General features: G+C 49.3%; 1 protein-coding gene across 3 annotated transcripts in view; it reads right to left on the bottom strand.

Moving 5' to 3' along the window:
• Positions 1-796: 796 nt before the first annotated feature.
• Positions 797-18,403, bottom strand: part of KIF20A (kinesin family member 20A) — a 129,150-nt gene continuing 111,543 nt past the window's right edge. Inside the window, exons 17-20 of one of the 3 annotated variants that reach the window (XM_075344667.1) lie at positions 6,982-7,073; positions 4,823-4,882; positions 4,193-4,330; positions 797-1,473 (exon numbers count right to left, since the gene is read on the bottom strand). In XM_075344667.1, coding sequence (XP_075200782.1) covers positions 1,165-1,473; positions 4,193-4,330; positions 4,823-4,882; positions 6,982-7,073 — 599 coding nt within the window. In that variant the 3' untranslated portion in view covers positions 797-1,164. The remainder of the gene's footprint in view (positions 1,474-4,192; positions 4,331-4,822; positions 4,883-6,981; positions 7,074-18,403) is intronic. The other 2 variants (XM_075344668.1, XM_075344669.1) reach the window with 2 other exon arrangements.

Genomic DNA, 18,403 nt, shown 5'->3' with positions numbered 1-18,403 from the left:
GATAGATACCGCACCTTAATTGAGGTGCAGTACCCTGTGGCGACCAGAGCCTTAGGGGCGCCACAGAAAAAAAAAAAAAAAAAAAAACACACCACAGGTCATTTTTTTTTTTTTTAAAGTACACTGGGCATGAGATTTCTATAAATTGATTGATTGTAAGACAGTTTTTGACGCTGCATATTTTTGCATTGTGAGAACTTATCCGAATGCTCCTGTAATATCACATAACACCATAACACCTCTGAATAGTTAAAGCAATGCTATGCATGCTGCAAAGAACAGAGTAAGGCTATGTGCCCAAGGGAGCTTGCTTCTGCGGATTTTGCCGCGAAAAACCTGTGGATTTATCTGGACTTTCCAGATAAATCTGCAGGTTTCAGCAAGTACAGACACTCCCCATGTTATCCTATGGGACATGGAGAGTGTCTGTGTCCATGCTGCGGAATGTGCGGTTGCGGAATATGCTGCAGATGTCCTGCAGCCGCACATAACTGCATGTCAATTATTCCTGCGCGGAATTACCTGCGGAAATCCCGGCCCTCCACTATGGAGAGAGAGGCCGGGACGTCCGCAGGTAAATTGCATGAATGTCCGCATGTTTCCCACAGCTATTCCGCTGTGCTACCGCAGCTAAAAATAGCTGCGGATGCCGGCGGGCAGCTGCAGTAAACCTGCGTCCGTACCTGCAGATACATCCGCAGGTACGAGCTCCCGTGGGCACATAGCCTAAGGCCTCAGCCAGAACTCTCAGACCCACAAAACATCAGGAAGCTATGCAACTACAAACATTGTGGAAACTGAAATTTCCCACAGCGAACTGTGATTTATTTGCAACAGCTCAAAAATAATACATGATGAATATTGCACTTGTAAACCGCCTCAACTTCAAAATTGAAAAAAAAAAAAAAGAAAAAAGCTTAAAACCAGTTAAACTTGCCACAAAATGTGTCATTACAAACAAGAGCATAACATATGGGACAATGAAGATCTAAAGTGGTATTGCAGTCATACACATACAAAACTTACTGCATAGTCTTACACACCCATACTAGTCCCATCCCTACTGACAATATACAGCCTGTGGATATATAAATGTATATACAGTCACTGCCACAACAGCAGCAAAACAACGCTCTTTCAGAGTCCTTTAGCAGCAGACAGAATTCAGTACTTGGTACCAAAAGCAATCGTCTTCAGTACAGGGGATCTGCGCGCTCGCAGAACGCGGCTGTAAGGGCCGTTCTCCAGTAATGCTTTTTGTCCAGGAGTCCTGGACAGGAGGTTGCGGAGAAAGGGCCTCTTCTCTGAGCTTTGGGTTGGTTGGAGATTCTCATTGTTGCACGTACGTTTTAGAACAGATGTTCCTTGTAGTCTTTGCACAGTATTGTACTGCTCTGCAATGCAAATTGCCTTCTTTCTCAGGTCCATCTTCACCAGAACCATGTTGTTTTGCAGCTCTGCTAAAGTCTTTTCCTAATAAAGTGATGTAAAATTTTCATTAGAATGTAATAGACAATAGAAACTAGACTTATTGCACACATATAATAACATAAAATAGAAATGTGTGCAAACTAATTTGGTTCTTCCTTTGATTGCCCCATCTTGGACAGCAGGGAGATATAGATGAGATTAATGGCCATATCCGCTATCACAGAACCCTAAAAAGCACAACTGTCTAGTTATGAAGATTCTCCAACTGATTTATCTACACACAGATGAGCAGAAAGCGGGTCTGATCTGCTTTACGAGATCCACAGTTGCAGCTTGTAATCTGGCCAAAGAGAATCAATCGATTGGTGTGCGCGAGAGAGAGTGTGATCCCGTTCTTGTTTCGTTTTTAAGACTTTTTCCCTCCCCTTTGTCTGAACTGAAAGATTTAAGACATTTTCTATGTCCACAAAATGTCTTTTTCTCTGAAATATTGTTCACAAATTTGTCTAATACTGTGTTAGTGAGCACTTCTCTGTAGAGACAACCTATCCACCTCACAGGTGTGGCATGTCAAGATGCTAATCATACAGCAAGATTATTGCAGAGGTGTGCTTTAGGCCGCTTTCACTCTGCGGTATTACCTACGTTCAGTGGTCCTGTTGGAAATTCCATTCAACACCCCCCCCCCGCAAAACGAATTTTAGACAAATACGCCGAAGGGGCCATTGACTGTAATGGTGCAGACTGTCACTGTGTGCTCTGTATTGCACCATTTTCGGGACTATACACTTTCTGCAGGTGGACACCCAGACATAGTAGACACAGTCTACAGGAGCAACTAAGTGGCAGCAACATGCATTCATCAGCTATGGTAGCCCATAAATGAGTCATAAAGATGGAAGCCAATGTACGCAAATATCAGCAACCATGCCATTTAAAGGGGTTGTCCACTAAATCTGACAAACCCTCCTCAATCCCTATGTTTGTGTGGCGCCCTGGACTAGCCAGGTCGTCACAGGTACTACAGCACAACACCCCCACCCCGAGATAGGCACATCAGTCAGACAAATCCTTGTTGCCTCCCTCCAGGGGCTGATGTCCACACCAGGTGGGGTGGAGCCAGGCGGTTGGCCCCACCCACTGAGGAGTTCACAGTCCTGGAGGCGGGAAACTGTAGTCAGTTAAGCTCGGGCAGAGCTCGAGTGAAGTGTAGAGTGAAGTTAGGGAAGTGGTAGTAGAGGAGAAAACTGACTGTGTCCGGGTACGTGGCCCGGGCACCGAGAGCAAGGTTAGCAGACGGTGGTGGCCGTCTGCAGGAGAGGCAGATCGACGCGGAACCGTAGGACCAGGGACGGGCGGTGGCCCGCCGGTACCGAACCGGGGAGCGAAGTGAAGCCAGCACAAACCGGCAGGGCCTGCGGACCCCGACCAAGCTTGGAGTCGCCGTTAAACAGGTCAAATCCGTTAGTGACCGGAACCCCAGGGGTTTCCAAACAGCCAAGACCCGATTGAAGGCAACCGTCCAAACAGCACAAGGGAAATACACCTACCGCCACAGCTAGAGTTCCCAGGTCCAGAGCCTGCGGGCAAAAGGGCTCCTCCAGCCCATATACACGCTGGGGAGCAGGTTACCGGTGGGAAGCCATCGGGACTGAAGATAAACAAAAGGTGCAGGGAAAGGCAGCCACCACCAACCGTCCGGGAGAAACCACAGCAGCCGGCTGCGGGACCTGTCCATCCAGCCGTTTGTTTTACCAGAGACTTGCATCCATTTGTGGCTGAGTGAGTACTACCGTGCCGTCCGGCACCGCGCTGCGCAGTCCAAGCGACCCTGCACCTTGCCAACCCTGCCTCCCCGTCACCTCTCCGGGAACCGGGACCACCAACCCCCCTACCCACGGAGTGGAGAGAAACATCCCAGCTGCTGCCTGCCATCGCTCCCGGGATCCCCGTCAATAGCAGCGGTGGTGCTCCAACCTCACCACAACCCGTGGGTGGCGTCACGGACCAAATCCCCAAACCAAACTACTCCCCTTTCACTCACGGGCGAGGAGCGCCGCTCGAGTCCCCGGATCCGGCCCACCGCTCGAGCCACAGCGCCCTCCCCGCCCGCAACATTTGTGCCCCCCCCCCCCCCCCCCCCAAAAAAAAAAAAAAAAAAAAAAAAAAAAAAGAAGAAGAAGAGCAAAAACAAAACACCACCACATACCTCCAGGTGTAATTCCAGCAATGTTTGCACTGCCTCTCCCAGGTATCATGTCATATGATCCCTGCAATCAGCGCTGCCTTCTCTCTCCCCTCCTTTGGGCAAATAAGACACATCCGGAGATAGTGAAGTGAGTGCTGCTCTCACTTTGTCCGAATATCAAATTACATCCGTAGGAGAGGTTGGCCGCAGGGATCAGTCGGCATAAAGCAGTGTAGACATCGCTGGAAGTGAAGTGAGCAGAAGTGCTATTTTACAGAGGGCAGACATAGGGCCTGAGAAGGGATTGTGAAAAGTAGTTAATAAGCCCTTTAAATGCTACTGTCAGAATGACAATGGCATTTAAATGGTTAGCAGCAATGATTGGAGCTCAGTTATGGCTAGGTAATATAGCCGGCATCAGCTGCTGTCAGGAGAAGAAAAAATAAAAAAAATGCTACCACGCACCATAAACTGCTGCATATTTAGGCATAGTTCAATGCTTTGACGCACATGGCTCATACATTATCAGATTATTGATTTCAGTTGCTGGAATACACACAGATGGCAACCAACCTGTCTAGACAAGATGTCATCACAGCCAGACAGTGCCTGTCTCAGTTTCTCTGCTCCAGTCGTATGGCAGCATGCCCTATCAACCTGCTGTAAGGAGGCACCAAATTTCTGAATTTCTGTGCGTAACATCCTGATGTTCTGTTAGAGGGAGAAAAAAGGAAGATAGGTTAAAAGAATATCCTTTTTCGATAAGCACTAACCCACCACTAGAAGTCTTCCACCCCAGATCTACCCTACGACTGTCACCCAGTAGGAAAGGAAGGAAGCAGGTGAAAGCATGAATACATCAGATTCTGGAGAGCAAGCAATTTGCTTAGAAAGTCACAATCTGTCATGTGGATTGTTTTTTGGATCATTTCCAATTACAAATTGGAGTCCCCAGTTCTCTGAAACATCTTTTGCTTGTTACGGTGGAGAAATTGTAAAAGAGTACAACTTAAAATGTGGATTAACACGCTGCACTATTCTAGAACGTAGAAATCTAGATCCAGAAAACATGGGGCCCCCATTAATACAGCTGAAGTGCAAGCAAAGCAAGGACAGGAAAGGACTGCAAAGCAATGGAACCATAGTTGCTCCCCAGAACCTTATGGTGAGGGAAAGGTGAAAGCAGACAATTAAGATGGTTACCCAAAGAGCTCTTGTGTGCTGAAAATCTGTGCACTTGTGATGAGAGCCCAGAAAATACTGCTGGAAAAGTAAAATATAGGAAACATTTACAGCCTTAAAATACAGACTTTGATCCCCACAATATGAATGTAGTGAGCCGATAAATGAGAAAAGGTTTAGACCCAACATATATTACTAACAAATGAGAGAAGAAAGTCTTCTTGACCTCCTTATTTATTTAGCATGCACAAAGGGCAACCCCCTTTTTAAAAAGCAGCTGCGCCCCCCCCCCCCCCCCCCGTTGCTCTTGGCAGGAAAAACTAGGTAGCCCCACAACGGGTCAAAGGAAGTATCCCACCACGAATACACAGCCATGCCAAGTCCTTAAAGAGGACCTTTGATGTTGAACTGGAAAAAAAAAAGCTAAAAAATATTTCACTTTTGATCCTAAAGGATGCAGTTATATACTTTGCATGGCAGCCACTAGCATTCTTCTAATATCCTTTGCAGAATTAAGGGCATATTCACAGCAGAACGTTGAGCCACATTTGGTGTGGCGATACTCAAGGACTAGCCTATACAACAGGAGGAATCACCGGCCCCATATTAGAGTCTGGGTAATGGGCCTGAGCTATTAACCACAGCTACTGGATGTCCTATGATGGTATGTTAAACGGGTGGGCAATTCAGTTTTCCACAGGGCCAAGTGGGACACAGTGACTGTTGTGGAAGGCCAAACCAAAAGGCTAAAATTAATTCTAAATCAATATTAAATTATTTTATATTGAGCACAAATAAAAGGGAACCTGTCAGATGATTTTATAATACAATACTAATGTTATCTTTAAATAGGGCTTAGGAGACATTTCAGGATCCGTAACTTTTATATATCTGTACGTTATCCTGTTATCTTGTGTTAAGCTCCATAGGATTCAGTGTGACGTTATAGCTAGTCAAGCATATGTAAATACAAACTGCATATGCCCTGCTCCCCCTCAGTGCTGGCATCAGTGTTACTGAACTGAATTTGCACTGCTACTCCATCCATACTCCCTCCCACGTCTCAGCAGTGAATGCACTAGGAGCAGGGCATATGCAGTTTGTATTTACATATACTTGACTAGCTACTACATCACACTGAATGCTACGGAGCTTAAAATAAGAAACACGTGTAATGTACAGGTATAAACGTTACTGATCCTGAAAAGGTCTTTAAGCCCTATTTAAAGATAACATTAGTATTGTACTAGAAAATCACCTGACAGATTCCCTTTAAGTATGTTAACTAGCTGCTACTGCATGTTTTGATAGGGCTTATAACTTGTATTCTTATCAGTAGAAGCTAACCTTTTGCTTTTTATAACGTTATACTTCTACCATTATTCAGCCTTAAAAAGGGAATCTGTCAGCAGGTTTTTGCCACCTAATGTGAGAGCAGCATAACGTAGTGGTTGAGACCCTGAGTCCAGCAGCATGTCACCTACTGGGCTGCTAGGTGTAGTGTTGATAAAATAACTGATTAACCAGCAGTAGATTATCATTACAGGACTACTTGGCATGCTGCCAGGTAGTCCAGTATATTCATGAGCTCTGTATAACTGCTAGATCTGCAGCAGAGAAAACATTGATTTTATCAAAATGAAAGCAAACAGCTCAGTAAGTGACACATTGCTGGAATCAAGTTCTCTTCCTCTACAGTATGCTGCTCTCGATGGGGGCGCAAAAACCTGCTGACAGATTCCCTTTAAGTATAACATACCTAAATGTTACTTGGTCAACAGCTGCCCCTACACATTCTGATGCTCCTACACACAGTATGTTTTCCCATTCCGAGCATGCAGTTGCCTTTGAAATAGAGATACTGGATATCGCGGGGCCAAATCCCCTACAGAAATATTTAATTTGCATTTCAAGGTTTAGACTCCCTATAATCATGGCATAACCCCTTTAAGTAGTTGCTTTCCTACTATGTATCAAATTAGAAAACATTTTCTACACTTGGTGTTGTCGATTCCTCATCATCAGTTGAATGCCAGAGTTCACCTTCAAATGTTTCTCTCCCACAATTGGATATTTTCTGACATTCATAGGATACATAAATAACTAAACTTTCCAGCATGTTGGCATCTGTATACAGTGTATTTGCCAATTCACACACCATCCACAAATATAGCACTTACCTTTTGCCCATCTTGAATTTTCCTATCTACATCAGCTGTAAAGGTTCTGGCAGATGCAGGTGGCTCTTGAATTGCCTTAAGGCTTCCTATTTCTGTAATAGATTAATAGTAACAAGAGGTTCAAAATTAAAAATGTCACCAGGTTATTGCTACATCTCAGAGCAGCATAATGTAGGAAGAGAGACCCCGATTCCAAAGATGTATCACTTGGTTTACTGGGTGCAGCGCTTCTGACACAATAATTTAGTTTTAGCAATGCAGCAGAGCTGAGAAAGCTGCCTCCTGCCCACACCATGCTCTGTATATACACTGTGTCTATAGACAAAACTGCTTTTCTAAGAAGAGGTAGTATCAGACTACCCAGGCACGAGGGAATGTAGTCTGAGCCATGATAAGGTCCTGGTGCTAAAACAATCATTGCAAGTAAACTATAGCATGCAGTTTGAAATATGTGTTTTGATCTGTTCCCAACAACCAACTGCAAATAAAAATTGGCACTTTCTGGGCTTTGTTTGCTTACGGTCGACAGTTAGGCTAGCATATGGACCCCTGAGTTCTGTAGGCGCCAGAACTCTAGTTGTGACTGGCAACAGTATCAGGACCCGGTTAGGATATCCCTGTGATATCTTCTATATGTCGTGATTAATAGTGATCACGGCATTTAGAAGATTGTGAGAGGGAGTGCCGCTCCTTCTCTCACCTCTCTGTTAACCATGTGCATTATACCAGCGATCAGACTAATAAAAGTCCCATAAAAAGGGACATTTTTTTAATAAAGAGAAACAAAAATACTATTTAACTCCTTCAGTGAGCAGTAAAAAAAAATAAAAAACTTTTTCATCCTACCACTGGGAAAAAGGTGAAATAAAGAGCAATCAAAAAAGTAAAAATGGTTTAGCTGAAAGTCATCTTGTCCCACATAAAAAAAAAAAAACAAGCTGCCACACAGAGCAATCAGAGAAAAAATAAAAAGCTACAGCTCTTAGAATAGAGTGATGCAAAAACATTTTTTCTTCCCTATAAAAATAGTTAGTGTAAAAGCGGCAGAAAAAAAATACATAGGTTAATATGCAAATATGTGGCATCGCAGTAATTGTACTGACCCGAGAAAGAATACATTTCTGAATTGCTGTTTTTTGTTCATTCTGCCTCCCAAAAATTGGAACAGGAAGCGATCAAAAATCATTATGTGCCCAAAAATGACAAACGTCAACGCATCCCGCAAAAAACAAGCTCTCAAGGGACTGTCAGCAGGAATGAAGGGAATTTTGTTTACTTACCGTAAATTCCTTTTCTTCTAGCTCCAATTGGGAGACCCAGACAATTGGGTGTATAGCTTCTGCCTCCGGAGGCCACACAAAGTATTACACTGAAAAAGTGTAAAGCCCCTCCCCTTCTGCCTATACACCCCCCGTGCATCACGGGCTCCTCAGTTTTGGTGCAAAAGCAGGAAGGAGGAAAACTTATAAATTGGTTTAAAATAAAATCAATCCGAAGAAATTTCGGAGAACTGAAACCATTCAACATGAACAACATGTGTACACAAAGAACAACAGCCCGAAGGGAACAGGGGCGGGTGCTGGGTCTCCCAATTGGAGCTAGTAGAAAAGGAATTTACGGTAAGTAAACAAAATTCCCTTCTTTGTCGCTCCATTGGGAAACCCAGACAATTGGGACGTCCAAAAGCAGTCCCTGGGTGGGTAAAATAAAACCTCGTAAGAGAGCCGTAAAACGGCCCCTTCCTACAGGTGGGCAACCGCCGCCTGAAGGACTCGCCTACCTAGGCTGGCATCTGCCGAAGCATAGGTATGCACCTGATAGTGTTTCGTGAAAGTGTGCAGGCTCGACCAGGTAGCTGCCTGACACACCTGCTGAGCCGTAGCCTGGTGCCGCAAAGCCCAGGACGCACCCACGGCTCTGGTAGAATGGGCCTTCAGCCCTGAGGGAACCGGAAGCCCAGAGGATCGGTAAGCTTCGAGAATTGGTTCCTTGATCCACCGAGCCAGGGTTGATTTGGAAGCCTGTGACCCATTACGCTGGCCAGCGACAAGGACAAAGAGTGCATCCGAGCGGCGCCGTATGAGAAATGTAGAGTCTGAGTGCTCTCACCAGATCTAACAAGTGCAAATCCCTTTCACATTGGTGAACTGGATGAGGACAAAAAGAGGGTAAGGAGATATCCTGATTGAGATGAAAGGGGGATACCACCTTAGGGAGAAATTCCGGAACTGGACGCAGAACCACCTTGTCCTGGTGAAACACCAGGAAAGGGGCTTTGCATGACAGCGCTGCTAGCTCAGACACTCTCCGAAGTGATGTGACTGCTACTAGGAAGACCACTTTCTGCGAAAGGCGTGAGAGAGAAATATCCTTCATTGGCTCGAAAGGTGGCTTCTGAAGAGCCATCAGCACCCTGTTCAGATCCCAGGGTTCTAACGGCCGCTTGTAAGGAGGGACTATGTGACAAACCCCCTGCAGGAACGTGCGTACCTGTGGAAGTCTGGCTAGGCGCTTCTGAAAAAACACAGAGCGCTGAGACTTGTCCCTTAAGGGAGCCGAGCGACAAACCTTTTTCCAATCCGGATTGAAGGAAGGAAAGAAAAGTGGGCAAGGCAAATGGCCAGGGAGAAAACCCCTGATCAGAGCACCAAGATAAGAATATCCTCCACGTCCTGTGGTAGATCTTGGCGGACGTTGGTTTCCTAGCCTGTCTCATAGTGGCAATGACCTCTTGAGATAACCCTGAAGACGCTAGGATCCAAGACTCAATGGCCACACAGTCAGGTTGAGGGCCGCAGAATTCAGATGGAAAAACGGCCCTTGAGACAGCAAGTCTGGTCGGTCTGGTAGTGCCCACGGTTGGCCCACCGTGAGATGCCACAGATCCGGGTACCACGACCTCCTCGGCCAGTGTGGAGCGACTAGGATGGCGCGGCGGCAGTCGGACCTGATCTTGCGTAACACTCTGGGCAACAGTGCCAGAGGAGGAAACACATAAGGGAGTTGAAACTGCGACCAATCCTGAACTAAGGCGTCTGCCGCCAGAGCTCTGTGATCTTGAGACCGTGCCATGAATGTCGGGACCTTGTTGTTGTGCCGGGACGCCATGAGGTCGACGTCCGGCATCCCCCAGCGGCAACAGATCTCCTGAAACACGTCCGGGTGAAGGGACCATTCCCCTGCGTCCATGCCCTGGCGACTGAGAAAGTCTGCTTCCCAGTTTTCTACGCCCGGGATGTGAACTGCGGATATGGTGGAGGCTGTGGCTTCCACCCATAGCAGAATCCGCCAGACTTCCTGGAAGGCTTGCCGACTGCGTGTTCCGCCTTGGTGGTTGATGTATGCCACCGCTGTGGAGTTGTCCGACTGAATTCAGATCTGCTTGCCTTCCAGCCACGGCTGGAACGCCTTCAGGGCAAGATGCACTGCCCTTATCTCCAGAACATTGATCTGAAGGGAGGACTCTGGCTGAGTCCAAGTACCCTGAGCCCTGTGGTGGAGAAAGACCGCTCCCCACCCTGACAGACTCGCGTCCGTCGTGACCACCGCCCAGGATGGGGGTAGGAAGGATTTCCCCTTCGACAATGAAGTGGGAAGAAGCCACCACCGAAGGGAAGTTTTGGCTGCCTGAGAAAGGGAGACGTTCCTGTCGAGGGACGTCGACTTCCTGTCCCATTTGCGGAGAATGTCCCATTGAAGTGGACGCAGATGAAACTGCGCAAAAGGAACTGCCTCCATTGCTGCTACCATCTTCCCTAGGAAGTGCATGAGGCGCCTCAAGGGGTGTGACTGACCTTGAAGGAGAGATTGCACCCCTGTCTGTAGTGAACGCTGTTTGTCCAGCGGAAGCTTCACTATCGCTGAGAGAGTATGAAACTCCATGCCAAGATATGTCAGTGATTGGGCCGGTGTCAGATTTGACTTCGGAAAATTGATGATCCACCCGAAACTCTGGAGAGTCTCCAGAGCAATGTCCAGGCTGTGTTGGCATGCCACTTGGGAGGGTGCCTTGACTAGCAGATCGTCTAAGTAAGGGATCACCGAGTGTCCCTGAGAGTGCAGAACTGCTACTACTGTTGCCATGACCTTGGTGAAGACCCGTGGGGCCGTCGCCAGGCCGAAAGGCAGTGCCACGAACTGAAGGTGTTCGTCCCCTATGGCGAAACGCAGGAAGCGCTGATGCTCTGGTGCAATCGGTACGTGGAGATAAGCATCTTTGATGTCGATTGATGCTAGGAAATCTCCTTGGGACATTGAGGCGATGACGGAGCGGAGCGATTCCATCCGGAACCGCCTGGTTTTTACGTGTTTGTTGAGCAGTTTTAGGTCCAGAACAGGACGGAAGGATCCGTCCTTTTTCGGCACCACGAACAAGTTGGAGTAAAAACCGTGACCCTGTTGCTGAAAAGGAACAGGGATCACCACGCCTTCTGCCTTCAGAGTGCCCACCGCCTGAAGAAGAGCATCGGCTCGCTCGGGGGGCGGAGATGTTCTGAAGAACCGAGTCGGAGGACGAGAGCTGAACTCTATCCTGTAACCGTGAGACAGAATGTCTCTCACCCAACGGTCTTTTACCTGTGGCAGCCAGGCGTCGCAAAAGCGGGAGAGCCTGCCACCGACCGAGGATGCTGTGTGAGGAGGCCGAAAGTCAAGACCGAAAGGACCGAAACCTCGATTGTACCTTCCGTTGTTGAGGTCTGTTTGGTTTGGACTGGGGTAAGGATGAGTCCTTTCCCTTGGATTGTTTAATGATTTCATCCAATCGTTCACCAAACAGGCGGTCGCCAGAAAATGGCAAACCGGTTAAGAACTTTTTGGAAGCAGAGTCTGCCTTCCATTCACGTAGCCACATGGCCCTGCGTACTGCCACCGAATTGGCGGATGCTACCGCCGTACGGCTCGCAGAGTCCAGGACAGCATTAATGGCGTAGGACGCAAACGCCGACGCCTGAGAGGTTAAGGACACCACTTGCGGAGCAGACGTACGTGTGACTGCATTAATCTGCGCATGACAAGCTGAGATAGCTTGGAGTGCCCATACGGCTGCGAATGCTGGGGCAAAAGACGCGCCGATAGCTTCATAGATGGATTTCAACCAGAGCTCCATCTGTCTGTCAGTGGCATCTTTGAGTGAAGCCCCATCTTCCACTGCAACTATGGATCTAGCCGCCAGTCTGGAGACTGGAGGATCCACCTTGGGACACTGAGCCCAGCCCTTGACAACGTCAGGGGGGGAAGGGATAACGTGTATCCTTAAGGCGCTTGGAAAAACGCTTATCTGGACAAGCTCGGTGTTTCTGGACTGCCTCTCTGAAGTCAGAGTGATCCAGAAACGTACTCATTGTACGCTTGGGAAACCTGAAACGGAATTTCTCCTGCTGAGAAGCTGACTCCTCAATTGGAGGAGCTGGGGGAGAAATATCCAACATTTGATTGATGGTCGCTATAAGGTCATTCACTATGGCGTCACCATCAGGTGTATCTAGGTTGAGAGCGGCCTCAGGATCAGAATCCTGATCTGCTACCTCAGCTTCATCGTCCAGAGAGTCCTCCTGCTGAGACCCTGAGCAGTGTGATGAAGTCGAGGGAATTTCCCAGCGAGCCCGCTTAGGCGGCCTGGGACTGCGGTCCGTGTCAGAGACCTCATCCTGGGACCTATGAGTCACCCCAGGAGCACTTTGTTGCTCCAAATGAGGGGGGCCTGGGGTCAATGATTCAACCGTGCCCGTGGCCTGAGTTACCGGTCTGTACTGCAAGGCTTCTAGTATCTTAGCAGACCATTTCTCCATACTCTCAGAAAGTTTGTCAGCAAATACTGCAAACTCCGTCCCTGTCACCTGGACAGTGGGAGCAGGTGGTTCCACCTGGGCCACCTGTAGCAGAGGCTCCGGCTGAGTAAGTGCCACAGGGGCCGAGCATTGCACACAATGAGGGTCGGTGGAACCTGCCGGTAGTATAGCCGCACATGAGGTACAGGTTGCAAAGTAAGCCTGTGCTTTGGCACCCTTGCTTTTTGCGGACGACATGCTGTTGTCTCCTCTGAGTACAATCCAGGAGGGTATAAGCTCAAAGCGGTTGTGTGATCACCAGATTCCCTGCCTGGGCCTCCCAGAGCCGTGTTGTCTCTCCTCTCCAGTGTCAGAAGTGCTGACAGGAATGGCTGCCGGCGTTCTGTGGGGAGGAGGGGGCCGTGGGCGTGCCCTAGAAAGTGCGGGAATCTGGTGCCCCACGGTGCTCAGTGAGGGGGGAGGAGGATACAAAGTATGCTCCAGCCCTCAGCGCTGACGTCCTGTGCAGCGTCCCGCCCTTCCCCTGACTGGCAGGCCTGGGGTCGGGAATATGCGCTACTAGGCCGCAAAAGCCGGGGACTAAAGTTATAAGCGCGGCCGGCAAATAAGCACGGTCGGCGCGGTAGTCCCCGGCGCACTAACACACCCAGCAGCGCTGCAGTGTGTAATGGCACAAGCGCTCCATGCGCGGTCCCCAAGGGGACACAGAGTACCTCACAGTAGCAGGGCCTTGTCCCTGACGATACCCGGCTCCTGTCCAGCAGATTCCCCAGGGGCTGCGGAGGGAGCACGGTCCCAGTGCCTGGAGACCGATTAGGATCCCACTTCACCCAGAGCCCTTAAGGGATGGGGAAGGAAAACAGAATGTGGCTCCTGCCTATGTACCCGCAATAGGTACCTCAACCTTAACAAACACCGCCGACCAGAGTGGGGTGAGAAGGGAGCATGCTGGGGGCCCTGTTATGGGCCCTCTTTTCTTCCATCCGACCTAGTCAGCAGCTGCTGCTGACTAAGATGTGGAGCTATGCGTGGATGTCAGCCTCCTTCGCACAAAGCATAAAAACAGAGGAGCCCGTGATGCACGGGGGGTGTATAGGCAGAAGGGGAGGGGCTTTACACTTAAGTGTAATACTTTGTGTGGCCTCCGGAGGCAGAAGCTATACACCCAATTGTCTGGGTCTCCCAATGGAGCGACAAAGAAATAAAACCGTTATAGCTGTCAAAATATGGTGATCAAACGCAGGGTGAAACCGCAGGCATGAAATATTATTCCTAGCAATCCGGACTCCTGCTCCAGATTGCTAGGAATCTGAACCTGGCTACATCATGGATGTACAGGAAAACATGTGATTGGTGTATATTATACGATTAGTGCAGAACATCAGATATACTATCAGTCACACATTATCCTGTAGGGGGTATCCTATGCACAGACTTCAGATGTCATGTATATGTGACCGTTCTATTATCTCATCGTCTGTAGTCAGACCATATGATGTGGGTTGGGAACTGCGCTCTCTGGTTTCTTTGAACATCGGTTCCTGCTGCATTCAGCGTCCACAGGATAATGTGGGCACTAGCAAGTACAAAGAGGTCCATACTTCGTAGCTCCTGTACCAAGCGGTTTCCGCTTCCAAAGGATGGGGTCACCATCTTGGGATAGATTACGTACAAGTTACAGTTCATTATAAATGTGCCAATATAACGGAGTATAATTTTACACAGGAGAAATTCATTAGTCCAGAGGTGGAGAACCTCCGGCTAGCGGGCCGCATGTGGTACGCGATGACCTTTTATATGCTGCTCCTGAGCAGATTCCTAGGGACCGTAGTGCTCGGGCGGCAGCCACATCTTGCTGGCTGCTGGCCCTTTAAACCCTCTACACAATGCACACCAACCAACCTGGAAGGAGCCCATACAATCTAGGCTCATCCATGCATACACTGGAAGATTACTTTATAGGCGGGGTAAGCCTGCAGTGTCCTAGTCTTACAGGAAAGGAGCAGCTGCCCCTCCAGCCTCCCCAGATCTCTGTGTGTGCCCCTCCAGTCTCTTTAGGCCTGTGTGTGCCCTTCCAGGCCTTCCCAGGCTTCTGTGTGTGCCCCTACTCCAGGTCTCTTGTGTTTGCCCCGCCAACCTCCCCAGGGCCTCTATGTGCCCCCCAGTGCTGTATATACAACCAGAGGTGTGTGCCCCCCAACTATGTCTGTGCCCTCTACTGATTTATATACCCCCAGAGAGGTTTATGCCCCCCAGCTTCCCTAGCAATGTATATTCCTCCCAGCCCTCCCCAGTGATGTATATGCCCTCAATGTCTACCGTGAGGTCTATGAAGCCCAGCCTCCCCAGTCATGTCTATGCTTCCCAGAGATGTATATTCCTCTCAGCCCTCCACTGTGATGTATATGCCCCCAGCATCTCCAGTGATGTATAAACCTGCAGCATTTATTGTGATGTATATGCACTTAGCAGTCCCAGGCGACACAAACCTGGTAAAGCAGTTGTGAGAAGCAACAAGATCAATATCACGTAATATCACAGCTGCACCACAGAGAAGCAGCTCCAGCCACCACAGTGAAATAATTGACAAAATATAGTAGGGTAATTTTCAAGTTGTGCGACCCCCGAATGATGGTAAAAATGTTCAAATGGCCCCAGACAGAAAAAAAAGGTTCCCCACCCCTGCATTAGTCCCTTAATCTCGGATGGGATTTTCAGACCATAAAATGATTAAAGAATGGAATTTTGTTTACTTACCGTAAATTCCTTTTCTTCTAGCTCCTATTGGGAGACCCAGACAATTGGGTGTATAGCTACTGCCTCCGGAGGCTACACAAAGCATTACACTTTAAAAAGTGTAACCCCTCCCCTCTGCCTATACACCCACCGTGCATCACGGGCCCATCAGTTTTGGTGCCAAAGCAGGAAGGAGGAAAACTTATAAATTGGTCTAAGGTAAATTCAATCCGAAGGATGTTCGGAGAACTGAAACCATGAACCAAAAAAAACAATTCAACATGAACAACATGTGTACACAAAAGAACAAACAGCCCGAAGGGAACAGGGGCGGGTGCTGGGTCTCCCAATAGGAGCTAGAAGAAAAGGAATTTACGGTAAGTAAACAAAATTCCCTTCTTTGTCGTTCCATTGGGAGACCCAGACAATTGGGACGTCCAAAAGCAGTCCCTGGGTGGGTAAAGTAATACCTCGATAAAAAGAGCCGTAAAACGGCCCCCTCTTACAGGTGGGCAACCGCCGCCTGAAGGACTCGCCTACCTAGGCTGGCATCTGCCGAAGCATAGGCATGCACCTGATAGTGTTTCGTAAAGGTGTGCAAACTCGACCAGGTAGCCGCCTGACACACCTGCTGAGCCGTAGCCTGGTGCCGCAATGCCCAGGACGCACCTACGGCTCTGGTAGAATGGGCTTTCAGCCCTGAAGAAATCGGAAGCCCAGAAGAACGATAGGCTTCAAAAATCGGTTCCTTGATCCACCGAGCCAAGGTAGACTTGGAAGCCTGCGACCCCTTACGCTGGCCAGCGACAAGGACAAAGAGCGCATCAGAGCGGCGCAGGGGCGCCGTGCGAGACACGTAGATCCGGAGTGCTCTCACTAGATCTAACAAATGCAAATCCTTTTCACATTGGTGAACTGGATGAGGGCAAAATGAAGGCAAGGAAATATCCTGATTGAGATGAAAAGTGGACACCACCTTAGGGAGAAAGTCCGGGACCGGATGCAGAACCACCTTATCCTGGTGAAAAACCAGGAAAGGGCCTTTGCATGACAGCGCTGCAAGCTGACACTCTACGGAGTGAAGTAACCGCCACTAGAAATGCCACCTTCTGCGAAAGACGTGATAGAGAGACATCCCGCAGCGGCTCAAAAGGTGGTTTTTGAAGAGCCCGTAGAACCATGTTGAGATCCCAGGGTTCCAGCGGACGCTTGTAAGGTGGGACTATGTGGCAAAATCCCTGCAGGAACGTGCGTACCTGCGGAAGCCTGGCTAGACGCTTTTGAAAAAACACGGAAAGCGCCGAGACTTGACCTTTGAGAGAGCAGAGAGACAAACCCTTGTCCAATCCCGATTGAAGGAAGGAAAGAAACCTGGGTAAGGCAAACGGCCAGGGGATAAACCCCCTCTCAGAGCACCAGGCTAAGAAGATCCTCCAAGTTCTGTGATAGATCTTGGCTGACGTTGGCTTCCTGGCCTGTCTCATAGTGGCAATGACATCATGAGACAACCCTGAGGACGCTAAGAGCCAGGACTCAATGGCCACACAGTCAGGTTGAGGGCCGCAGAATTCAGATGGAAAAATGGCCCTTGAGATAGCAAGTCTGGTCGGTCTGGGAGCGCCCACGGTTGCCCCACCGTGAGATGCCACAGATCCGGGTACCACGACCGCCTCGGCCAATCTGGAGCGACGAGGATGGCGCGGCGGCAGTCGGACCTGATCTTGCGCAACACTCTGGGCAGCATTGCCAGAGGAGGGAATACATAAGGCAGTTGAAACTGCGAACAATCCTGAACTAAGGCGTCCGCCGCCAGAGCTCTGTGGTCCTGAGACCGTGCCATAAATGCCGGGACCTTGATGTTGTGCCGAGACGCCATGAGATCGACGTCCGGCGTTCCCCAGCGGCAACAGATCTCTTGAAACACGTCCGGGTGGAGAGACCATTCCCCCGCGTCCATGCCCTGGCGACTGAGGAAGTCTGCTTCCCAGTTTTCTACGCCCGGAATGTGAACCGCGGAGATGGTGGAGGCTGTGACCTCCGCCCACAGCAGAATCCGCCGGACTTCTTGGAAGGCTTGACGACTGCGAGTGCCGCCCTGGTGGTTGATGTACGCAACCGCCGTGGCGTTGTCCAACTGTATGCGGATCTGCCTGCCCTCCAGCCACCGATGGAACGCCTTGAGGGCTAGATACACTGCCCTTATCTCCAGAACATTGATCTGAAGGGAAGACTATCGGAGTCCAGGTTCCCTGAGCCTTGTGGTGGAGAAAAACCGCTCCCCATCCTGACAGGCTCTCGTCCGTCGTGACCACAGCCCAGGATGGGGGCAGAAAGGATTTTCCTTTCGACAGAGAAGTGGGAAGAAGCCACCACTGAAGAGAGGTCTTGGCTTCCAGAGACAGAGAGACGTTCCTGTCCAAGGACGTCGGTCTCTTGTCCCATTTGCGGAGAATGTCCCATTGGAGTGGACGCAGATGAAATTGCGCAAATGGAACTGCCTCCATTGCTGCCACCATCTTCCCCAGGAAGTGCATGAGGCGCCTCAAGGGGTGCGACTGTCCCTGAAGAAGGGATCGCACCCCTGTCTGCAGCGACCGCTGTTTGTCCAGCGGCAGCTTGACCATCGCTGAGAGAGTATGAAACTCCATTCCGAGGTACGTCAGTGACTGGGTCGGAGACAATTTTGACTTTGGAAAATTGATGATCCACCCGAACCTCTGGAGAGTCTCCAGAGCAACGGTCAGACTGTGTTGACAAGCCACCCGTGAGGGTGCCTTGACTAGGAGATCGTCTAGGTAAGGGATCACCGAGTGGCCCTGAGAGTGAAGGACCGCTACGACGGATGCCATGACCTTGGTGAAGACCCGTGGGGCTGTCGCCAGGCCGAAAGGCCGTGC

Source organism: Anomaloglossus baeobatrachus, chromosome 4, assembly GCF_048569485.1.
Source record: "Anomaloglossus baeobatrachus isolate aAnoBae1 chromosome 4, aAnoBae1.hap1, whole genome shotgun sequence".
NCBI lineage: Eukaryota > Metazoa > Chordata > Amphibia > Anura > Aromobatidae > Anomaloglossus > Anomaloglossus baeobatrachus.
This window is presented reverse-complemented; position numbering and strand designations above follow the sequence as displayed.